At 44.9% G+C, this 25,974-nt stretch overlaps 1 protein-coding gene across 3 annotated transcripts in view; it reads right to left on the bottom strand.

Annotated features, from left to right (window-relative positions):
* LOC110497517 (catenin alpha-2) overlaps positions 1-25,974 on the bottom strand; it is a 652,111-nt gene that overhangs the window by 491,181 nt on the left and 134,956 nt on the right. For all 3 annotated transcript variants that reach the window (XM_036954442.2, XM_090210736.1, XM_036954443.2), the window contains exons 4-6: positions 25,308-25,474; positions 22,562-22,681; positions 15,328-15,594 (exon numbers count right to left, since the gene is read on the bottom strand). In XM_036954442.2, the coding sequence (XP_036810337.1) occupies positions 15,328-15,594; positions 22,562-22,681; positions 25,308-25,474 (554 nt within the window). The remainder of the gene's footprint in view (positions 1-15,327; positions 15,595-22,561; positions 22,682-25,307; positions 25,475-25,974) is intronic.

Here is a 25,974-nt window from a genome sequence, read left to right as displayed (position 1 = left end):
CTCTCTCTCTCTCTCTCTCTCTCTCTCTCTCTCTCTGTTCTGTCTCGCTCACTCTGGTCTCTTTCTCTCTCTCTCTCTCTTGTCTCTTTCTCTCTCTTTCTGCTCTCTCTCTCTCTCTCTCTCTCTCTCTCCCTCTCTCTGTTCTGTCTCGCTCACTCTGGTCTCTTTCTCTATCCCTCTCTCTGGTCTCTCTGGTCTCCCTCTCTCTGGTCTCTTTCTCTCTCTCTCTGCTCTCTCTCTCTGCTATCTCTCTCTCTCTCTCTGTTCTGTCTCGCTCCCTCTGGTCTCTTTCTCTCTCTGGTCTCTCTTGTCTCTTTCTCTCTCTCTCTCTTTCTGCTCTCTCTCGCTCACTCTGGTCTCTTTCTCTCTCCATCTCTCTGGTCTCTCTGGTCTCTTTCTCTCTCTCTGGTCTCTCTTGTCTCTTTCTCTCTCTCTCTCTTTCTGCTCTCTCTCTCTCTGTTCTGTCTCGCTCACTCTGGTCTCTTTCTATCTCCCTCTCTCTGGTCTCTCTGGTCTCTCTCTCTCTCACTCTCTGTTCTGTCTCGCTCACTCTGGTCTCTTTCTCTCCCTCTCTCTGGTCTCTCTGGTCTCTCTCTCTCTTTCTCTCTGTTCTGTCTCGCTCACTCTGGTCTCTTTCTCTCCCTCTCTCTGGTCTCTCTGGTCTCTCTCTCTCTTTCTCTCTGTTCTGTCTCGCTCACTCTGGTCTCTTTCTCTCTCCCTCTCTCTGGTATCCCTCTCTCTGGTCTCTCTGGTCTCTCTCTCTCTCTCTCTCTCTCTGTTCTGTCTTGCTCCCTCTGGTCTCTCTTGTCTCTTTCTCTCTCTCTCTCTCTCTCTCTCTCTCTCTGTTCTGTCTCGCTCACTCTGGTCTCTTTCCCTCTCTCTGGTCTCCCTCTCTCTGGTCTCTCTGGTCTCTCTCTCTCTCTCTCTCTCTCTCTCTCTGTTCTGTCTCGCTCACTCTGGTCTCTTTCTCTCCCTCTCTCTGGTCTCTCTCTCTCTCTCTGCTCTCTCTCTCTCTCTCTGTTCTGTCTCGCTCACTCTGGTCTCTTTCTCTCTCCCTCTCTCTGGTCTCTTTCTCTCTCCCTCTCTCTGGTCTCTCTGGTCTCTTTCTCTCTCTCTCTGAGTAATGAAGAAAGAAGCCACTGGAAAAGGGATACAAATAATAATAATATATATAAAAAAAGACTGGATTGAAAAGTGATACAACAATGCCCCCTACTGGTGATCTGGATGTACTGTGGTGGCACCTGTTTCTGCCTTTCCACTCCAGGTAGAGGGTCAAATAGATTTAAACAGACGTCTGATAGCAGCAAAGCCAATATCACTATGGCAGGACGTAACCAATCCTGCCGTATTGATAGACGTTGTCCAAATGTGTGTGTGTGTCAGTGGAGGCTGCTGAGGGGAGAACGCCTCATAATAATGTCTGGAACAGAGTAACTCGAATGGCACCAAGCACCTGGAAACTATGTGTTTGATACCATTCCACTAATTCCGCTCCAATCATTACCATGAGCCCATCCTTAAGGTGCCACCAACCTCCCGTGGTGTGTGTGTGTGTGTGCGTTTGCGTGTGTGTGTGTGTGTCCAGCAGCTCAAAAGCCAGAGTCTCATCTCATTTGCTACTAGAAGGGTAAAAGGGATTGACTGAGGGGATGATTTGAGGCAATCATTTTGATGTGAAACGCAATTACATTAAAAAGCTTTGCAGGCCGCCGACCGAGGCATCTTTCCTCCCTCATCTTACTCCACTCATATCAAGCAGCACAAGGAAACATGTCCTTGTAGAATGTCAAGATGGCGCTGGAGGGGAGGGCTGCCGTCTTATCGGCTCTTAACCAACCAATGCTATTTTTATTTTTGTAAGTCTTTTTTTTTTGCGTTGTTCGTAACTTCTTTTGTACATAATGTTGCTGCTACAGTAATTATGACCGAAAAGAGCTTCTGGACATCAGAACTGGGATTACCTCAAATTGGACGAGGATTTCTTCGTCAGTGAGTCAGACGCGAGGGATATACTACAGACACCCGGACCAGGAAAAGGAAAGGTTCCGCGGAAAGAGATCAGAACGGATTGTGAGGATCAGGTGACAAGTGGCTAATCTGCCCTTGACTTCCGTTCTGCTAGCTGACGTTGAATCACTGGGAAATAAATGGGACGAACTGAAAGCACGTATATCCTACCAAAGGGACATTAAAAACTGTAATATCTTATGTTTCACCGAGTCGTGGCTGAATGACGACATTAAGAGCATACAACTGCCGGGTGATACACACTATCGGCAGGACAGAACAGCAGCCTCTGGTAAGACACGGGCGGGGGCCTATGCATATTTGTAAACAATATCTGGTGCACGATATCTAAGGAAGTCTCAAGGTTTTGCTCGCCTGAGGTAGAGTATCTCATGATGAACTGTAGACCACACTATCTACCTAGATAGTTTTCATCTGTATTTTTCATAGCTCTCTACATACCACCACAGACCGAGGCTAGCACTAAAACCACACTCAATGAGCTGTATTCTGCCATAAGCAAACAGGAAAAGGCTCATCCAGAGGCGGCACTCCTAGTGGCCAAGGACTTTAATGCAGGGAAACTTCAATCAGTTTTACCTCATTTCTATAAGCATGTTAAAGGTGCAACCAGAGGGAAAACAATTCTAGACCACCTTTACTCCACACACAGAAATGCGTACAAAGCTCTCCCTCCATTTAGCAAATCTGACCTTCATCTGACCTATCCTGCTGATTCCTGCTGACAAGCAAAAATTTACAATAAAACAGTGGTCAGATGAAGGAGATGCTAAACTACCGGACTGTTTTGCTAGCTCAGACTGGAATATTCTAGGATTCTTCCGATGGCATTGAGGAGTATACCACATCAGTCACTGGCTTTATCAATAAGTGCATCAAGGATGTCGTCCCCACGGTGACTGTACGTACATACCCCAACCAGAAACCATGGATTACAGGCAGCATCTGCACTGAGCTAAAGGTTAGAGCAGCCGCTTTCAAGGAATGGGACTCTAACCCTGAAGCTGATAAGAAATCCTTCTATGCCCTCCGACACACCATCGACTCCGACGCTCGTCGGATGTGGCAGGGCTTGCAAACTATTACATAGTAATACTACAAAGGGAATCACAGCCGAGAGCTGCCCAGTGACACGAGCCTACCAGACGAGCTAAATAATTTCTATGCTCGCTTCGAGGCAAGTAACACTGAAACACGCATGAGAGCATCAGCTGTTCCGGACGATGGTGTGATCACGCTCTCCACAGCCAATATGAGTAAGACCTATAAACAGGTCAACATTAACAAGGCCGCAGGGCCAGACGGATTACCAGGACGTGTACTCCGATTATGCGCTGACCAACTGGCAAGTGTCTTCACTGACATTTTCAACCTCTCCCTGCCTGAGTCTGTAATACCAACATGTTTCAAGCAGAACACCATAGTCCCTGTGCCTAAGAACACTAAGGTAACCTGCTTAAATGACTACAGACCCGTAGCACTCACGTCTGTAGCCATGAAATTCTTTGAAAGGCTGGTCATGGCTCACATCAACACCATTGTCAAAGAAACCCTAGACCCACACCAATTGGCATACCGCCCCAAAAGATCCACAGATGATGCAATCTCTATTGCACTCCAAACAGCTCTTTCCCACCTGGACAAAAGGAACACCTATGTGAGAATGTTATTCATTGACTACAGCTCAGCGTTAAACACCATAGATGTTGCAATTGTAAATGAGAACTTGTTCTCAACTTGCCTACCTGGTTAAATAAAGGTAAAATAAAATAAAATTAAAAATAGAGCCCTTAAAGCTCATCACTAAGCTAAGGACCCTGGGACTAAACACCTCCCTCCGCAACTGACAGGCCGCCCCCAGGTGGTAAGGGTAGGTAACAACACATCCGCCATGCTGATCCTCAACGCGGGGGCCCCTCAGGGGTGCGTGCTAAGTCCCCTCCTGTACTCCCTGTTCACTCATGACTGCCCGGTCAGGCACGACTCCAACACCATCATTAAGTTTGCTGATGACACAACAGTGGTTGGCCTGATCACCGACAATGATGAGACAGCCTATAGGGAGGAGGTCAGAAACCTGACCGTGTGGTGCCAGGACAACAACCTATCCCTAAACATGATCAAGACAAAGGAGATGATTGTGGACTACAGGAAAATGAGGACCGAGCACGCCCCAAGTCTAATTGGCGGTGCTGTAGTAGAACAGGTTGAGAGCTTCAAGTTCCTTGGCGTCCACATCACCAACAAACTAACATGGTCCTAGCACACCAAGACAGTCGTGAAGAGGGCACTGCAAAACCTATTCCCCCTCAGGAGACTGAAAAGATTTGGCATGGGTCCTCAGATCCTCAAAAGGTTTTACAGCTGCACCATCGAGAACATCCTGACGGGTTGCATCACTGCCTGGTATGGCAACTGCTCGGGCTCCGACTGCAAGGCACTACAGTGGGTAGGTGTGTATTCGGCGCATGTGACAAATAAAATGTGATTTGATTTCATTTGAAGGGAGAAGCTTGCTTTGTATCCCAGCTTGACAGTCAGATCCCTACCAGTACAGTACTTTAGCAGTATCTTTACACATTTGTGTGTGTGCGGGTGTTAGCTTTCAACTAATTGCATGACATTACCAAGACTAATTTTTGCTGTAGTGTTTCTGCATATTCACTCTGGCTCTGTGTGTACACAGTGGATGCGGATTTAATGGCAACCCCATCCCCTATAGTGCACTACTTTTGACCAGGGCCCATATGGCTTTTGTCAAAAGTAGCACACTATATGCGGAATAGGAAATAGTGTATAGGGTGCCATCTGGGACACAAACAGTGATTCACATTTAGCCCTGTTCTGCAATCAAAATGCCGATGGCTCTAGGTGTTCCATTTAATCTGGATGGGAGACAGACTGCCTGAGGGTCAATATTTAAAAGGCTCTGTGTGCTAGTACAGTAGCTCAATGTTGCACAAGGCCAGAGAGATGGGGAGGGAGAGTGATAGAGAGAGGGGAGAGAGAGAGAGAGAGTTCTGTCCTACTATCCAGGTCTGTACCCAAACAATTTGAACTTCTACTTTTAAAAATTCACCTCTCTAAAAACAAGTCTCTCACCGTTGCCGCCTGCTATAGACCACCCTCTGCCCCCAGCTGTGCTCTGGAAACCATATGTGAACTGGTTGCCCCCCATCTATCTTCAGAGCTCGTGCTGCAAGGCGACCTAAACTGGAACATGCTTAACACACCAGCCATCCTACAATCTAAGCTTAATGCCCTCAATCTCACACAAATTATCAATAAACCTACCAGGTACCTCCCCAAAGCCGTAAACACGGGCACCCTCATAGATATTATTATTTATTTTTATTTCACCTTTATTTAACCAGGTAGGCTAGTTGAGAACAAGTTCTCATTTGTAACTGTGACCTGGCCAAGATAAAGCGTAGCAATTCGACACATACAATAACACAGAGTTACACATGGAATAAACAAAACATACAGTCAATAATACAGTAGAACATAAGAAAACAAAAATAATTTCAATAAGCATTTTTCTACGGCTGGCCATGCTTTCCCCCTGGCTACCCCTACCCCGGTCAACAGCCCTGCACCCCCCGCAGCAACTCGCCCAAGCCTTCCCCATTTCTCCCTCTCCCAAATCCAGTCAGCTGATGTTCTGAAAGAGCTGCAAAATCTGGACCCCTACAAATCAGCCGGGCTAGACAATCTGGACCCTTTCTTTCTAAAGTTATCTGCCGAAATTGTTGCCACCCCTATTACTAGCCTGTTCAACCTCTCTTTCGTGTCGTCTGAGATTCCCAAAGATTGGAAAGCAGCTGCGGTCATCCCGCACTTCAAAGGGGGGGTCACTCTTGACCCAAACTGCTACAGACCTATATCTATCATACTCTGTCTTTCTAAGGTCTTCGAAAGCCAAGTCAACAAACAGATTGTTAACAACCTTCCAGGCAAGCTTCAATACCATACAACTCTCCTTCCGTGGCCTCCAATTGCTCTTAAATACAAGTAAAACTAAATGCATGCTCTTCAACCGATCGCTGCCTGCACCTGCCCGCCTGTCCAACATCACTACTCTGGACGGCTCTGACTTAGAATACGTGGACAACTACAAATACCTAGGTCTCTGGTTGGACTGTAAACTCTCCTTCCAGACCCACATCAAACATTTCCAATCCAAAGTTAAATCTAGAATTGGCTTCCTATTTCGCAACAAAGCATCCTTCACTCATGCTGCCAAACATACCCTTGTAAAACTGACCATCCTACCAATCCTGGACTTCGGTGATGTCATTTATAAAATAGCCTCCAATACCCTACTCAAGGAATTGCATGCAGTCTATCACAGTGCCATCCGTTTTGTCACCAAAGCCCCATATACTACCCATCATTGCGACCTGTACACTCTCGTTGGCTGGCCCTCGCTTCATACTCGTCGCCAAACCCACTGGCTCCATGTCATCTACAAGACCCTGCTAGGTAAAGTTCCCCCTTATCTCAGCTCGCTGGTCACCATAGCATCACCCACCTGTAGCACGCGCTCCAGCAGGTATATCTCTCTGGTCACCCCCAAAACCAATTATTTCTTTGGCCGCCTCTCCTTCCAGTTCTCTGCTGCCAATGACTGGAACGAACTACAAAAATCTCTGAAACTGGAAACACTTATCTCCCTCACTAGCTTTAAGCACCAGCTGTCAGAGCAGCTCACATATTACTGCACATGTACATATCCCACCTATAATTTAGCCCAAACAACTACCTCTTTCCCTACTGTATTTATTTTATTTATTTATTTTGCTCCTTTGCACCCCATTATTTTTATTTCTACTTTGCACATTCTTCCACTGCAAATCTACCATTCCAGTGTTTTACTTGCTATATTGTATTTACTTTGCCACCATGGCCTTTTTTTGCCTTTACCTCCCTTGCTCACATCGTATATAGACTTGTTTCTACTGTATTATTGACTGTATTATTATATTGATTGATTATTGACTGGGCGGCAGTGTAGCCTAGTGGTTAGAGCGTTGGACTAGTAACCGGAAGGTTGCAAGTTCAAACCCCCGAGCTGACAAGGTGCAAATCTGTCGTTCTGCCCCTGAACAGGCAGTTAACCCACTGTTCCTAGGCCGTCATTGAAAATAAGAATTTGTTCTTAACTGACTTGCCTAGTTAAATAAAGGTAAAAAAAAATAAAAATAAAAATAAAAAATAATAATGTTTGTTTTACTCCATGCGTAACTCTGTGTCGTTGTATGTGTCGAAATGCTATGCTTTATCTTGGCCAGGTCGCAATTGTAAATGAGAACTTGTTCTCAACTAGCCTACCTGGTTGAAATAAAATAATATATAAAAAAAACCTCTGGCCTTCTCCTTCTCCAGTGTCAGCTCTAGTGCCACATTGCGCAATAACCTCAGCTAGCCTTTGTCTATCTGTTTGCTCCTACGAAAGGCGGGGGAGAGAGCGGAGCTCAACCAGCCCTTTTTAATTTGGGAAGGTTTGGTCATGGCTTGACCTCGGCAGGCCACTGCAGGCCTTACTCTGTGGGACAAGGGATATCAACACTAAATACCAAAAACGTCATTCAACGTTCCCAAGAGTCAACGCAGAGAGGTGAAACTGAACACACCGAGACTAACAATACATTCTATGTGGATTGGTTAACTTCTACTGATTAGTATCATTTGCCTGCTCCTTCTCCAAAGGTCACTGTGTGGGATTCATTTGCTTTGGTAGAGAAAGAGTTGGCAGAAACGAGAATAGGATAGACGGAGTAACATGATAAGACTATTTGATCATCATTTTTTTAGAATAAGAGAAATGTTTTCAGAGTCTTTGGTCGTGTTTCTCGTCACCTTCCCCTTGGACTGGAGTGCTGGTTGGTTCTGTGAGTGATGAATATTAATTTGGCCTGGGGAGGTGAGGAAGCGGGAGCATGCTACCTGTGCTGCCGTCTGACATACTACATTCTCTCTGATCAGGGGCTAGGCGTTGGAGGGAGGGGAACTCTGAGGAGAGGGAGAAAAGGATTGTTTTGATGCAAAATGGAATCACAAAATAAAATGGATGGGGAAAGTTGAAAAAAGTAAGAGTGAAGGCCCAAGGCTAGTGGAACAGTCAAATCCACAGTGCAATGCTTTCTACAATGTGCCGTACACGCCATATTCCAATTGTCCAATGTTAATCATATATCTGACACGTAAACATACACACCTACCCTCCTACACATCAACAAACAGCCTTCCCTTTTGATCGCATCGCTCATTTGTGAATAGATTCTCATCCCAGCCCAGCCCAGTCCAGAGTGGGGAGAAGACAAATACTGACCCAGTCTGAGGACACCAGGGCTGCATTTATATTCCCTATAAAGTGCAGTACTTTTGACAGGAGCCCTATTGTCCCTATATTGGGAATAGGGTGCCATTTGGGATGCAGACCAGGACTGATCCAGGACTGATCGACCCCGTCATCACACATGCCCATCTCCTGAAGAGTTCCATTACTGAAATAAATGTGTGTGCACTGTGGATGTGTGTGTGGGTGCGTGCATGTACGTGCATGAACCCTATGCCCTGCCCTGTGTATGCTCCTACAGGAGTGTGAGAATATGTGTGTGTGTGTGTGTGTATCTCTGTGTATGTGTGTCCAGCCGTTGCATTGCCTAACATATAGTGTCTCCGTCCACAGGCTGGGGCTGTGTAGTATAGTGTAGCAGGAATCAATCATGAACAAGAAGCTTCAGGAGAGCACACACACACACTGACTGGCAGAGGGCAATTTGTCTCATTAAACTGTTGCCTACCTACTGGAATCAAATTAGCTTCGCTCTTTTTGCTTTCTGAAAGCCGAACTGTTTTCCATAAAAAGCAGAGTAGATCGAATTACCATAACATGTAACTTTGTAGAGAAGGTAACAGTGGCACAGTAGAGAGAGAGGTTGGAATTAACTGAACAAGAGCCCCTGCCATTGCATTCTTATCCAGATATTTGGAGGTTCTAGCCAGTAACCAAAATGTTATGGTTCACTTTGGATATACATTTCTGTGCCATGCTCCCCCCTGTCAGACGTAAATCTAGCACACATCCATGATAATTAACTGAGTATTTTGCTGTTATGTCACCTACTACCACCTTAAAATTGGGCGATTTTTACTGCAGCGCCAGCTGTGCCATCAGAGTCCCTGGGTTCGCGCCCAGGCTCTGTCGTAACCGGCCGCGACTGGGAGGTCCGTGGGGCGACGCACAATTGGCCTAGCGTCGCCCGGGTTAGGGAGGGCTTGGTCGGTAGGGGTGTCCTTGTCTCATCGCGCACCAGCGACTCCTGTGGCGGGCTGGGCGCAGTGTACGCTAACCAAGGTGGCCAGGTGCACGGTGTTTCCTCCGGCGCATTGGTGCGGCTGGCTTCCGGGTTGGATGTGCGCTGTGTTAAGAAGCAGTGCGGCTTGGTTGGGTTGTGTATCGGAGGACGCATGACTTTCAACCTTCGTCTCTCCCGAGCCCGTACGGGAGTTGTAGCGATGAGACAAGATAGTAGCTACTACAACAATTGGATACCACGAAATTGGGGAGAAAAAGGGGTAAAAATAAATAAATAAAAAAAATTGGGCGATTTCCTCAATTTCACATTGGACCCGAACAATATGGTCTCTGTTTTCCAAGGTGAAGTGACAGCTTATTCACTGACATTCAGAAGTTCAGCACTGAGGGCTTTCTCAACCCCATTTCTGTCATTGTGGGAAACCAGCAGTGCAGAATCATCTGCATAGAGCAAACAGTCACAGGTAGAGGCAGATTTCAAATCATTTATATACAACAGAAAAGAAAGTGGACCCAGTGCACTCCCTTGGGGTATCCCGCAGTTCAAGATTTGGGGTTTAGACAGGGTCCCATCCCCGCCATCTGTTTTCTTCCTTGCCAATAAGAGCTAACCCATTTTCCCTCCACCAACTTCCTTCCTGATGTGATCAGTTAGATATAGTCAGCAAGTGTCGGTGGAACGGGATTTCCTAAAGCCAGATTGGAGCTCATATAGCAGGTTATGTAAGGAAATATAAACTCTCAATCTGCTCAAACATAATATTTTCCATGACCTTCGATAACATACAGGATAACAGGATTGAGACAGGCCGATAGTTTCCATGATCTAACTTATTCACTTTTTGTTGCTGTTGAGGAATGACACTTGCAAGTTTTAGTTCACTGGGAAAAAAAACCTTCAATAGACAGATTTAAAGTGTGAATTTCACAGGGGGTGATAATTACGTTAGCATCCCTTAGAAATCTGTCAGGAATGCTGTCAAGGCCAGTTGCTTTGGAAGGGTCAAGTTCTTTCAGCTTCTTTAGCACAATTGACTAAGACATTTTTTTATACCCCCCCCCCCCCTTCTCTCCAATTGGTAGTAGTTACGTCTTGTCTCATCGCTGCAACTCCCGTACGGCCTTGGGAGAGGCGAAGAGTCGAGAGTCACGCGTCCTCCGAAACACAACCCAACTGCACTGCTTCTTGACACAATGCACATCCAACCCAGAAGCCAGCCGCACCAAAGTGTCAGAGGAAACAGCGCACACCAAGCGACCTGGTCAGCATGCACTGCGCCTGGCCCGCCACAGGAGTCGCTAGTGCACGATGAGACAAGGATATCCCTGCCGGCCAAACCCTCCCTAACCCGGACGACACTGGGCCAATTGTGCACCACCCCATGGGCCTCCCGGTCGCGGCTGGCTGCGATAGAGCCTGGGCTCAAATCCAGAATCTCCGGTGGCATAGCTAGCACTGCGATGCAGTGCCTTAGACCACTGCGCCACCTGGGAGGCCCCGACTCAGACACCTTTTCAAATGAAAAAACATCTACTTGAATCCCCTGCTGTGAGTAAAACTGCTGGACTTGACTCTCCCCATAACAACCTGAATGACAAGGTAACTTGCTAACTAATATATTAGCTATAGTTGTAACAAAGCTATTCAGACCGTCTGCAACCACAGTCTTGTCTGATGTTACCTTTCCTCCAATGTCTAAACTAAGATTTTGGGCTTTGGTCTTTAATCTGTTACTGTTACCTAACAGCTTCAGACACTTCAGATTGTTGTAACCTAATTTCTTATAGTTTACAAAAAAATATAATCTGCCCTGGATTTTATGAACTCCAGAAAGCGTTCATTTCTATGCTTAACTGCCTTTCAAACGTTACAGTTTATCCATGGTTCTGTTCTTTACTTAATTCAACAACAACAAAAATCTGGAGCCTGCTTGACTACAACATCTGAAAATAATGATTTAAAATGGCCCCAGGCATTTTCCACCTCACTGCATTTTAATACAGCAGACCAGTCCAACTTGCTCAAACAATTAACAAAAACATCTGCAATATAGTTCTTCTATAGACCTCATTTCTATTGAGTTGTGACAATTACAAATGTTTTGATGAACCTTCCTTATACAGAAAATGATGGCATGATCACTAAGGCCATAGTTAACAAACCCGCTGTTTGACATCCTTGATCTATCTGACACCCAACACGAGGTCAATGATGGTTTGGGTAGAAGGACAGACCCTGTTGGGCTCATTAACCAGCTGGTGTAAAGAAAACAGATGACAACAATTCTTAAGAGCTTTAATAGTAGCATTGTCCTTTTTGAGCATGTCTGTATTAAAATGTCAATCACCATTGACAATAAACTTTGATTTACCAAAATCTGTACAGTTGGAGCAAGTCTCCTCCAACAATTCATAACACTGGTCTGGTCTGGTGGTCTGTGAACAGGTTCCCGACTATAATGGGTTTGCATTTTGGTAATAGAATGTCCAACCACACAGCTTCAATCTCGTCACGGCTTAAATCTGACCGATAGTTGAACCCAATATCTGATCTTACATAAATATGAACTCCCCCGCCTTCGCGATTGCAGTCTCTTCAAATTACTACATCATTTACAACTTCAATCTCAGCGTTGTTTAAAAAAAAAATCAAACCCGTCTAGCCATGTTTCGGGGGGGGGGGGGGAAGCAAAGCCCTCCCACCTTACAGTTACCGGAGAGGAGACTCATTTCCTCGATCTTGGGAAGAAGGCTTCTAACGTCGAGATGAAGGATGCGTCGTCCTCTCGTAGAATCTTCTCTGGAGTCAAGTTCTCCTCCGCCGTTGGAACTGTCAGACAGAATTGTTCACTTGAGACGAGTGTTGACTCCCTGTAGTCCAATTGCAGCTGTGAAGCTCCAGGGTTCGCCATCGCACCTGACGCATTCGGCACAACAGACCGTCTCGTCTGGGGCCTCCCTCTGCATCCTCTCCTGGTCGCCGCGCTCGGACAGCAGAGAGAAGCGGGAGGATGAGGTTGGTTGCCATGATCAAAGTCTGCAAATTCTCTATTTATTATTCATACCTGAAAGAGAGGGCCTACCCTTCTGCCCTTCTCCATTGTAGCATGCCCCTGCTTCAATGGATTTATCACTAGAAAATGGGCCAGGGCAGTGATGAACATTTCCAGACAGTAACAGGCATAGGGTAATTATGAAGTTTCCACCATCGATTTGGCATTTACCTCTGACCTTAATCGCCCTTTTGGAGGGACTGTGGCAATTGGGATATACGAACGTGTTAATAGGGCGTATTTCCCGTTCCAGCTGCCATCTTGGATGTCGATCATGTATTTCCAGACTTATAGATATGTTTGTTCTCTATAGCCAATGATGACCACATGAGTTGCCTGTACAGCACCATAACAGATCTGGGACCAGGCTATATATTCACAACCATTTGAAAAATGTTGATCAAATAAATTCAATGTGATGTTTAGGCTTTGCATTTGATATATGTAAGCAAGTGTTGCCCTCACCTACATTACAGGTGTTGAGTGACAGGCGTATAGACATGCTTGCAATTCTCAATCTCGACCACATGGGGTCACTATAATACAAATGAAATTCAGCTACCCTGTACAGGTGTCTGCATCACAGGAGGTTGGTGGCACATTAATCGGGGACAACGGGCTCATGGGAATGGCTGGAACAAAATATGTGGAATGGTATCAAATACAAATCAAACCAAATACCAAATACCATTTGATGCCAATCCATTCGCTCCGTTCCAGCCATTATTATGAGCCGTTCTGCCCTAAGCAGCCTCCTGTGGTCTGCATATTAGGTTCCCTTGAAAAACGAGAACAACGTGGCAACAGTACTGTTTGTCCATCTTGAGACGCCGTGGAATTCAAGTAAGATATAATAAATCTGTCATTCATTTTGATGTTTTTGCAGAGGAGATCTAAGTCGTGCCATTTTACATCTAACTACGATGTTTTGTGCAGGTGTTTCTCAAGTGAAAAAACGTGAATGACAACAAAGAATTGAAGAATCCCTACTGTTGACCAATCACCGACAGAAGGTGAGTAGACTTTGGCTATCAGACTTCGGCTTACCTCGACAAAAATGTAGTGCACAAACAGCCGAGAAAAAACTCTTGCCGTAAGACCAAAAAGAGAAAAAACATTTTGACTTTCAGGTAGAACGCAGAAGTCCATGTATTGTCAGTACAACAATAAACGGCAAGTAGCCTATGGTTAGAGTGTTGGACTAGTAATTGTAAAGGCTTGCGAGATCAAATCCCCCAAGCTAACAAGGTAAAAATCTGTTGTTCTGCCCCTGAACATGGCAGTTAACCCACTGATCCTAGGCCGTCATTGAAAATATGAATTTGTTCTTAACTGACTTGCCTAGATAAATAAAGGTAAAATAAAAAAAACAGTCCTTCTGAAATTCCACAGTATGTGCCGGGGCCCTTATTCATAAAGTCTGTCTGAGTGTTGATCTATGGTCAGTTTAGCCTTTTAGATCATAATGAATAAGATGACATGGACATTGGGGAGCTGATCCTAGATCAGTACTCCTACTCTGAGATGGACACTGCTCCAGAATTCCATCCACTGCTATCAGTTATCGGTCTACGGTGTATTTATAGTCATTGGCCACTAGGTGACAGCCTTTAGTCATATTTCTCTAAGCAGCAGAAACCATTCTGGAATATACCATTCTGCAATGTCCATGCTAGTAATAATATTTAGGAACATCCTTGTAAACGATGTATTCCTCCAGTGCTGCCAGTGTGTGTACTGAAAGGGAAGTTAAATTAAAGACCACATACAGAGATGAATGAAAACAGCAGGGTTGCATAGCACCCTATTCCCTATATAGTGCTCATAGGGCTCTGATCAAAAGCAGTACACTAGATAGGACACACACAATAATGCACATTGACTTATCTGCTGAGGTGGCATTTTGTTTTAAAGCTTGTAAATGGCCTGACCTCAGAGTGATCCTTTGCTCAAACAGCGACGTTTGAGCGATGCTCAGCCGCACGCAGGTGGATTTAGTCACCTGTCGAAGTTTCTGTCAATAACATCACCACAAAGAAAATAACAGACAATATGCGCGTGTGGTATTGCAGGCTGTGCTGGGGAATCAAAAGACTGAAGGGATGAATGTGGAAAAGTCAGTCACACACACACCTGAGGTGGGAAACGGAAGTGTGTGCGTGTGCCTGTGTGTGTAGTGCGTGTGTGGGTGTGTCTCTGTGTGTGTGCATGTGTTAGTACGCCTGTGTGACTCTCTCCCTTTGCAAATGTTAGCTGAATAATTCATGGTCTGATATAATCGTCGGCTGCGGTTGCAGGTAAGCAATTCGTCATGTAGTATGTAATTAAAAGGGTGTCAAAAAAATGTGTTGTGAATGCCGAGGCAACAGAGACAACCCAAGCAGTTTGTCGAAAAAGAAGGCAAAAGTCTCTCTGAATCCATATCTTAAAAGGCTTTGGGGACGCGTGATGACGGAAGGTGAGTGTATATCACTGGACGGTTTCAGTGGTAACGTTAGTGAGTGGCATTCAATGTTCTGTCTCTCTGTGCAAGCCAGCGGGTGTATCGTACAGTGGAGTAGATCAAGTTAAAAGTACTCTGTGCAACTGTCAAACACTCAGACGTGTTCACCTGAAAAGTGTGTCAACACCATACAAGAATCTATTTCAAATACGCTTTGCCAAAACGGTTGCCCTTTTTTTTGGAAAACACATGAAGACAAGGCTAATACCTGTGATATAGCCACAGAGCACAGAGACGAGGCAGCGGTCATCAAAGAGAGGAAGGGAAGGAAAGGTACCCACCTGGGCAACAGCTTTAGAAATACATCCCAGCCAGACCCACAGTCTTGCAGACTCCATTGAACTCCATACAACGCTTCCCGACTTTGATCATGGGGCTGGGGAGAGCGAAAGAGCGAAATAGGTTATGGTACTCACGTCAAACTCGTTGAGGGCCGCGGCCAGCTCGCCGATGCCAGCGTGGCCGTGCTTCTCGTCGCCGGGCGAGGTGGCCTGAGCGGCACTGCTGATGCCCCCGATGGCCTCCTGCACCTGCTTGAAGACGTAGTCGCGGTTGGCGCGCGTGGCCGCCACGTCCGGGTGGCGCAGGAAGGCCTGTGAGGCCGTGTAGAGCATGGTGGCGTTCTTCTTCAGGGCGCCACGCGCAGCCGCCATTTCGTCCCGGCACTGGGGGTCTTTCAGCTCCTGAAGACGAGATGGGGGAGTTAGGAAATGTTATATACTGGTTAGGAAATGTATACTGTTTAGGAAATGTATACTGGTTAGGAAATGTTATATACTGATCAGGAAATGTTATATACTGGTCAGGAAATGTTATATACTGTTTAGGAAATGTTATATACTGGTCAGGATTGCAATATACCGGTTAGGAAATGTTGTATACTGGTTAGGAAATGTATACTGTTTAGGAAATGTTGTATACTGGTTAGGAAATGTTATATACTGGTTAGGAAATGTTATATACTGTTTAGGAAATGTTATATACTGTTTAGGAAATGTGGTATACTGTTTAGGAAATGTTATATACTGGTTAGGAAATGTTATATACTGGTCAGGAAATGTTATATACTGGTTAGGAAACGTTATATACTGGTTAGGAAATGTTATATACTGGTCAGGAAATGTTATATACTGGTTAGGAAATGTTATATACTGGTCAGGAATGCTATATACTGGTTAGGAAATGTTGTATACTGGTTAGGAAATTTTATATACTGGTCAGGAAATGTTATATACTGTTTAGGAAATGTTATATACTGGTCAGGAATGCTATATACCGGTTAGGAAATGTTGTATACTGGTTAGGAAATGTATACTGTTTAGCAAATGTTATATACTGGTTAGGAAATGTTATATACTGGTCAGGAAATGTTATATAGTGGTCAGGAATGCTATATACCGGTTAGGAAATGTTATACACTGTTAAGGAAATGTTGTATACTGTTTAGGAAATGTTATATACTGGTTAGGAAATGTTGTATACTGTTAAGGAAATGTTGTATACTGTTTAGGAAATGTTATATACTGTTTAGGAAATGTTATTTACTGTTTAGGAAATGTTATATACTGGTTAGGAAATGTTGTATACTGGTTAGGAAATGTATACTGTTTAGGAAATGTTATATACCGTTTAGGAAATGTTATATACTGTTAAGGACATGTTGTATACTGTTTAGGAAATGTTATATATTGGTTAGGAAATGTTATATACTGTTTAGGAAATGTTATATACTGGTTAGGAAATGTTGTATACTGGTTAGGAAATGTATACTGTTTAGGAAATGTTATATACCGGTTAGGAAATGTTATATACTGGTCAGGAAATGGTATATACTGTTAAGGAAATGTTGTATACTGTTTAGGAAATGTTATATATTGGTTAGGAAATGTTATATACTGTTTAGGAAATGTATACTGTTAAGGAAATGTTATATACTGGTTAGGAAATGTTATATACTGGTCAGGAATGCTATATAACGGTTAGGAAATGTTGTATACTGTTTAGGACATGTATACTGTTTCTAAAATGTATACTGTTAAGGAAATGTTATATACTGGTTAGGAAATGTATACTGTTTAGGAAATGGTATACACTAGTTAGGAAATGTATACTGTTTAGGAAATGTTATACACTGAGTATACAAAACATTAAGGACACGTGCTCTGTCCATGACAATGACTGACCAGGTGAATCCAGGTGAAAGCTACGATCCCTTATTGATGTCACTTGTTAAATCCACTTCAATCAGTGTAGACGAAGGGGAGGAGACAGGTTAACGATGGATTTTTAAGCCTTGAGACAATATAGACATGGATTGTGAGGGTTAATGGGCATGACTAAAGGAACAGGGTATGGTAGTAGGTGTCAGACCAGTTTGCATCAAGAAATGCAACACTGCTGGGTTTTTCACGCTCAACAGTTTCCCTGTGTGTATCAAGAATGGTCCACCACCCCAAAGGACATCCAGCCAACTGGACACAACTGTGTGAAGCATTGGAGTCAACGTGGGCCAGCATCCCTGTGGAACGCTTTCCAATGAAAGTGGTTCTGCTGGCAAAATGGGGGGTGCAACTCAATATTAGAGCAGTGTTTCTAATGTTTGTTACACTCAGTGTATATTGGTTGGGAAAGGTTGTCTACTGTTCAGGAAATGTTATAAATCAGTTAGGAAAATGTGATATACTGGTTAGGAAATGTTATATTGCTTAGGACATGCTACACATACTCAGGCCAGACGTCAGCACAGGTTATATAGTAAACCTGCAGAATTATACTAAGATACATAATTAATTTGACTTTTGTTTTGTAGCAGTATTGGAATTGATTTGAAAAGTTTGAGGTACTGAAACTTTGTTCAAAGGGTAACTTTCACTTTGCTTCGAAATCATTTAGAGACGATTTGACATCTGGTCTGACTCTCGAGATACAATCCAAACGAAGGCTGAATATTTAATTAAACTCACTCAAATGAATCGTCACATACCATTATTGTGGGCAAGAGATATGTGTCGATTGAAAGTTGAACCTTGAGGCTTTCAATTGCACGGGCTTCCTTCGATATGTCTACTCATATTCTATTCAAACATCATAAAGCCTTGCTAGGCAGACCTTCTTGATATGTAGAAAGTTATTTTATGTCAAGTCGGTCCCCTTGAACAGCGCACCTTGCGTGACCCAACAGTTCGACTGAGCGCATAACACATTATTTATTACAGATTTCCTGTCAAAACTCTACCTATGCATTATTAAGTGTTCTCACGTAACACTTCCTATTTCATTCTAAGAAAGGTTAAAAAAAATAAAAAAAAGCATTCCCTCAACGATGTGCCACTTCCAAAAAGTACCCAAACTTAGTGGAGCTTTAAGAAAGCACTCAAAGACATTTTCCCTGAATTCTAAATTATTATTCCATGGTCATGTTTAAGAGGCATTTCCAGCGACGGAGAGATGTGAGGCAATCAACCGAGAGACGGCAGCTCAACTTTCAGCATGTGTCCCAAATCACACCCTATTCCCTGTATGGTCAGAGAGGTCCGTGATCTGACCGTCACAGGGAAACATCACGTCGGGAGCGTCTGCCTGCTTGTCAGGGACCAGTGGTGTAAATCGATCCTGGTAAGAGAGAGACTCTGTGCCCCAGACATTGAACTGCTGTCTGTGTCACTGCGACCTTACTATCTGCCCAGTGAGTTCCCCCAATTGTTTGTTACCGTTGTGTACATTCAAGGGAGAAGGGAGGGAAAAACCCACAGTTAAAACTACCTCAAGCCAACCTACTGTCGGCTCCTGGAGAGGGAGAAACCCACAGTTAAAACTACCTCAGGCCAACCTACTGTCGGCTCCTGGAGAGGGAGAAACCCACAGTTAAAACTACCTCAGGTCAACCTGCTGTCGGCTCCTGGAGAGGGAGAAACCCACAGTTAAAACTACCTCAAGCCAACCTACTGTCGGCTCCTGGAGAGGGAGAAACCCACAGTTAAAACTACCTCAAGCCAACCTACTGTCGGCTCCTGGAAAGGGAGAAACCCACAGTTAAAACTGTCCAGATTTGGAACGACAACAGTATCACTTGTCTCCAGGGGGTGGTTTGACTGTACTATGTGGGAGGTATTTGGTCTCCAGGGGGTGGTTTGACTGTACTATGTGGGAGGTATTTGGTCTCCAGGGGGTGTTTTGACTGTACTATGTGGGATATATTTGGTCTCCAGGGGGTGGTTTGACTGTACTATATGGGAGGTATTTGGTCTCCAGGGAGTGTTTTGACTGTACTATGTGGGAGGTATTTGGTCTCCAGGGGGTGTTTTGATGTACTATGTGAGAGGTATTTGGGGGTGGTTAGACTGTACTATGTGGGAGGTATTTGGTCTCCAGGGGTGTTTTGACTGTACTACGTGGGAGGTATTTGGTCTCCAGGGGGTGTTTTGACGTACTATGTGAGAGGTATTTGGGGGTGGTTTGACTGTACTACGTGGGAGGTATTTGGTCTCCAGGGGTGTTTTGACTGTACTATGTGGGAGGTATTTGGTCTTCAGGGGGTGGTTTGACTGTACTATGTGGGAGGTATTTGGTCTCCAGGGGGTGTTTTGACTGTACTATGTGGGAGGTGTTTGGTCTCCAGGGGGGGGATGTTTTGACTGTACTATGTGGGAGGAATTTGGTCTTCAGGGGGTGGTTTGACTGTACTATGTGGGAGGTATTTGGTCTCCAGGGGGTGTTTTGACTGTACTATATGGGAGGTATTTAGTCTCCAGTGGGTGTTATGACTGTACTACGTGGGAGGTATTTGGTCTCCAGGGGGTGTTTTGACTGTACTATGTGAGAGGTATTTGGTCTCCAGGGGGTGGTTTGACTGTACTATGTGGGAGGTATTTGGTCTCCAGGGGGTGTTTTGACTGTACTATGTGGGAGGTATTTGGTTTTCAGGGGGTGGTTTGACTGTACTATGTGGGAGGTATTTGGTCTCCAGAGGGTGTTTTGACTGTACTATGTGGGAGGTATTTGGTCTCCAGGGGGTGTTTTGACTGTACTACGTGGGAGGTATTTGGTCTCCAGGGGGTGTTTTGACTGTACTATGTGGGAGGTATTTGGTCTCCAGGGGGTGTTTTGACTGTACTCTGTGGGAGGTATGAGGACAGCAGCTCGGATCTTGAAGAACTCAGATGTTTCAGACTATGTAAACTTCTGTGTTGAGTCAGTTGTGCCCACTAAAACCCGTAAAAGCTTCCCTAACAATAAGCCTTGGGTATCAAAAAAAATATTCAATCACTACTTAATAGGAAGAAGGCAGTTCATGCTGAGGGTGATAGACAGGCTTTAAGAGATGTACAACGTGAGATCAAAAGACAGATACTAGTGGACAAGGAGGCATACAAGCAAAGGGTGGAGAGGACCCTCTCCTCAGGAAACACAAGGGTGGCCTGGCAAGGGATTAAATCCATGGCTAACGCTCCCAACATACAGTCTGCAGGGGAAAAACCAATGCTGTCCTTGGGAGACATGAGGGCCAGAACATGGTTTAATAAACTGAATGTTTTCTTCTCAAGATTTGAAAGCAGACAAGTTTGTGTCGGAGGTAAAAAAACAAAACAAATGGAAGCATCATTACAAACGAATGTTTTGAAGTTGTTCAGGGGATGTAACGCACACAAAAGCCCAGGCCCAGACAAGTGGACAGGTGATAAAGGACTGTGCTAAACATTTGGCTGGTGTTTTTAACAGACATTTTCCAATCCTCCCTCAAAAAACTCAATAATTATACCGATTCTTAAAGCACCTCATCCCTCTGTGCTGAATGACTACCGCCATGTCGCCTTGACATCCTTAGTCATGAAATGCCTTGAGAAAATGATGAAAAGTCATGTTCTCAGCGCCACCGAGAATCTCCTCGACCCGTTTCAGTTTTCCTATCAGCCCCAGCAGAGGAGTTGATGGTGGCATTCTTACTCTCCTCAACATGGTCTATAAACATCTAGAGGGTGCCAAATCCAATTTCAGGGTTCTGTTTGTTGACTTCAACACAATCCAGCCTTACATTCTGGCACAGAGACTCTTTCGGGACTTCTCCTTAAATGGGGGGCTAGTTTTGTGGTTGTTGGACTTCCTGAGCCAGCGGTGAAAAGTAGGTCCCCACGTGTCGGACATACACCAACACAAGCTCTCCTCAGGAATGTGTTTTGTCCCCACTCCTGTACATTAAGTTCGCTGATGATACTGCATTGATCAGCCTGTTGCATGATGACGAGGAACACCATGGCCCGGTCCTAGATTACTTTGTAGAGTGGTGTGACGAATCACACTTTGTCCTCAATACCAATAAGACCAAAGAGATGTGCGTAGACTTCAGGAAGCGTACAACACCTACCTCTGCAACATCTATCAGAGTTCAGAACATAGAGATTATAGAGGAATACAAACATCTGTGTGTCCTCTTGGACAATAAGCTTCAGTGGAGTAAATGTACAGACCTGATCTACAAAAAGAGCCAACAGAGACTGTACTTTCTCAAAAAGCTGGGATATTTTAATGAAGACTGTACTATACTGACTCTGTTTTACAAATCTTTCATTGAGAGTATTTTCACTTTTTGTATTTTTTGATGGTGTGGCAATGCCACTGTCAGCCAGAGAAATATGCTGAGAAGGATTATCACCATAGCAAGCAAGGTACTTGGACGAGGCCTGAGACGAGATCTTTAAGGTCAGGGCCCTCCGCAAGGCTCACAAAATCATTTTAGACCCAAGCCACCCCCTTTACCCGGACTTTGAACGGCAGGGAAAACAGACACTGCGCCAGGTGTGATATCCCTCCTAAATATCACAGCTCAGGCTAATGTTTCTATCGGACCCAGTAAGACCAGCAGGCTAATGTTCCTATAGACACAGTAAGGCCAGCAGGCTAGTCTCCTTTTATTGTTATGTAACTGTTATTAAAGTTGTATTGTCAATCTTGTTTTGCATTTAAGCACCACTTTAAATGTGTACATGACACTGCAACAATATTTCCCCAAGGGGACAATAAAGGCAGGAAAGTATATAGTGCACTACTTTTGACCAGAGCTCTATGGGCCCTTGCTCAAAAGTAGTGTGCCATTTGGGACGCAGGCTCAGTCATTCCTCAGTCAGAAACGGCGCGCTACGGCACAGTCACGGATACAGCTCAGCACTTAAACGTGTTTTTGGAGAAGGCGTTCAGTTATGACCGAGAGCCCAGCTCGGTGTTGAGAGTCGTTTCCCCCCCTCCCTAGGCTAGCGATAGAGGCAGTGGTGTGATGTAGTGCCATGACTGTGTCTGCTTGCTCTGTGCGTGTGCGATGTCCTGCTATGATAGAGAATCAGTGTTCTTGCTGTGTCTTTCGTAAGAGCCGAAGGGCTCTCTGTCTCTATGGGTTTTTAATGCGTCTGCCTCGCTACTGGTTTCCTCTTTAAACTTCCCCTGGCTGGACCTAATCGTCTCGAGGTTTAACACATCACTGATGGTTAGAGGTACAGGTGCTGGAGGTACAGGTGTGTGTGTGTGTCTGTGCGTATGTGTGTGTGAGCAGTCTCCTGCAAAGCTTGGTTTCCCATTTATCTGTGATACGAGCTCAAGCAGCCTGGTGTGGAGTATGACATATTTAACTATCACCTGCTAGTGTGAGTGTGTTTGTGTTACCTGCTGTCTGCGGGCAGCCACATAGTTGAGCTTCACCATCTCCTTGCCAAACTCTTTGAAGCGGTTGGCAAGGTCCTGCTCGTTGGTGGCATTCTTCACTGCCTCCAGGGCCTCCTCCACCTGTCATATACACACCCACACACACACACACCCACACCCACACCCACACCCACACCCACACAAATAGACACACAGACACACATGCGTGCACACACACACACGAAAACATGGAGACACAGATATTTAACATTTGCAAAGAGTTTATGGACATAGCTACCTTAAGGCTTTCCATTAAGTATTTTCATGAAGTGACAAAACTGCAGCTACAGATGTAGGATCTCAATTTGAGCATCAATTTAATCCTCCAGCAACAGGAAATGTGAATTATTACATGGATTATAATTAATGGACATTTTTGTAGGGGTTGAAAAAAATCTAGTCTGTAATTTCGAAGGGAAAATTACAAACTTCAGAACCCGTTTTAAACCTCAAATACACTACAAGTTTAAAATGTCCCTCCTGCAAACAGGGTGATCAAATAAAATAATCTGTATAAAAAATTATAAGGAACTTTGCTTGGCGGGACCAAAATACATTTTCACTTCTTTGTAATTGCTACTAGAACATTTTTTTTTGTTTTTGTGGCAATTAACTTAATAGTTTTTTTTTTAAATTGTCCCCTTTTAGCGATCCTCATCCCTGTATGTGCAGGTCCATTCTTATTCTAAACTACTTTCTGTAGCCATTAAGAAAGTGCAGACAATAGTATTGGAAAGAGAGTGTGAGCGAGAGCAGGAGAAAGAAAGAGAGCATAGAGAGAGAGAGAGAGAGAGAGAGAGACCAGAGAGAGACCAGAGACAGAGAAAGAGAGAGAGAGAGACAGAGAAAGAGACCAGAGAGAGAGAGATATAAAGAGACCAGAGAGAGAGAGAGAAAGAGACCAGAGTGAGCGAGACAGAACAGAACAGAACAGAGAGAGAGAGAGAGACCAGAGAGAGAGAGAGATATAAAGAGACCAGAGAGAGAGAGAGAAAGAGACCAGAGTGAGCGAGACAGAACAGAACAGAACAGAGAGAGAGAGCAGAGAGAGAGAAAGAGAAAGAGACTAGAGAGACCAGAGAGAGAGAGAAAGAGAGAGAGAGAGGAGAGAAATAACTCGTAAGTGGCCTTTGATGAGAAGCTTAGGCACAGACTGGAGTTAAGCCCCCTCTCGGCTCCCGGGGACACCCTAAATGTTCTAGAAGATGAACTGTCTGAGAGTGTGTGTATGTGTGTGTGTGTAGGTCTAGGTAGTTGTACCAGCACTGCACTGGATCACAATGAAAGCACTACAGCCAGAAGCATAACTTGTGACCTGTATGTGTCCTGTAAACATATAGGCTTAATTATACTTCTATCCAAGCGGTGTGACATGTACAGTATGTGTGGTTAATACCTCCTTGTTCCTTATAGCGGGTATCCATCAGTGGACTCTGATATCATAGCAGGTGCATGTGTGTGTGTGTGTGCGTGTGCGTGTGCGTGTGTGTGTTTGTGTGTGTGTGTGCATGCGTGAGTGTGTGTGTGTGTGCCTGTGCCTGTGTGTGTGTGTGTGTGTGTGTGTGTGTGTGTGTGTGTGTGTGTGTGCTCTACTACTGAGGTTCTGGCTCATCTATATGCTAATGTACGGCCCAGGTAGAACGTAGCGCTCCCAGTGTACAGTGGTGATCAGTGGTGATCAGTGGAGCTGTGGATTAGAGCATGGCATGCTGGGATAACCTGGGGAGGGGATGGGACAGGACATGGGGATGTTACTCACTGAAGGTGTCCAGAAATGCCTCTATGGATCGCCAAAGGCATTTGAACTCCTAGTGTGTTTTGATACAGTGTCCTTCCACACACTAGGTGAAGAGAAAATATGTATCCTGGATGCATCCTAAATGGCACACTATTCTCTATTTAGCGCACTACTCTGACCAGGGCCCTTGACTAAGAGGACACGTTGACTCTACTGTACTTACTGAAGTTGCTGACTATTCTGTAGCCTGACTATATACAGTATGTCCCTGTTGATCGCCAAAGGCATATGAAAGCCCTTGTGTTATCTTACGATTTTAAGCTACCTTGCTCTTTCACTTACAGTAAGGGAAGGGAGAGGTGTGTGTGTGTGTGTGTGTGTGTGTGTGTGTGGAATTTGGTAGAGTAGTGGTTGGCTCACCCTGAAACTCTACAGGGGTTGGGAGTGTGTGTGTGTGTGTGTGTGTGTGTGTGTGTGTGTGTGTGTGTGTGTGTGTCCTGCTGGGTCTATCTACAAAGGCCAGCTGACTTTGTAGCTGGTAGGGGAGCCTCTCTGCGGCGCGTTTCAAGATATGCAGACTAACCGACAGCGACTTCAAACAGCCTTTTTAAAGGCCACCGTCGTTCACAGCGTTTGAATAAAAGTTAAGAGGTTACTTGAGAGTAACTTTGTCAGACTTTGTATGATAGGGTCCTAGACCAAGGTTTGTACTCAGATGCATGAGTTCCACCTCAGTTTCTTAATCAAACCATTGGCAGCATGGGGTGACAACGCACAAACTTCACCATCACTTCAGAATAAATCCCATGGGATGGGGTGCATCTCAATCTCAATAGTCCAGTGTTGTCCATTCCGGACGAGACAAGGGGTGGATGCCTCTTGGCATGGATGGAGATGTGTCCCTTGTATCAGTGAAGAAGAGCAAAAGGACATAGTTATAGAGTAGTCGGTAGACTATGAGTTGCTTACGATTTTCAGGTGGGCCAGCAACCTCATGACATCGGCCATGTCGGCGAGGATGAGCAGGCGGGTGACGGCGGAGAGCAGGGCGCGGGCAGCCCTCACCATGGTGCCTCGCTTCACTGAGGAGCAAGGGTCGTCAGCAAACTCCTGGGAGGCCACGCGCATTGAATCGCCTGCAGAGGGGGATCAGGGTGAGACAGAGAGGGAGCGAGAGAGAGAGAGTGAGATGTGGCTGAGGTTGGAGGTGGGTCAGCAGATATATCACACCAGATAGACTTCCGTATTCAACGTTCTCCCAGGTCCCCAGGACATCGGGAGAAGCCTTCAATAGAGTCCACTAGGGGCAACATGAGCATGTATTACCATCTAGTAGGCTCGCGGCTTGCTAGGGTGTTGTGGATGGGGATATAGAGGAAGGGCTAAACCACGCACTTCGGTTCCAAGGATCGCAGGTTCAGCACTAGGCACTTATTTAATTTGTTTCTGTTTTAAACTCTTCCCAAACCTTAACCCCTTACCTTAATCGGTGGGAATGAATTCCTAAACTTATTCGTCAAGCTCTTTCTGTTTTAACAGCCTTAACCCTTATCTACTTTCACTTCCCATAGGGTTCAACATGTTTTTTGAATGACTACCTCATCTCTGTACCCACACATATAGGTCCCTCAGTCGA

The sequence above is a fragment of the Oncorhynchus mykiss genome, chromosome 19, assembly GCF_057628025.1.
Source record: "Oncorhynchus mykiss isolate SJ-2025 chromosome 19, ASM5762802v1, whole genome shotgun sequence".
Classification (NCBI taxonomy): Eukaryota; Metazoa; Chordata; class Actinopteri; order Salmoniformes; family Salmonidae; genus Oncorhynchus; species Oncorhynchus mykiss.
This window is presented reverse-complemented; position numbering and strand designations above follow the sequence as displayed.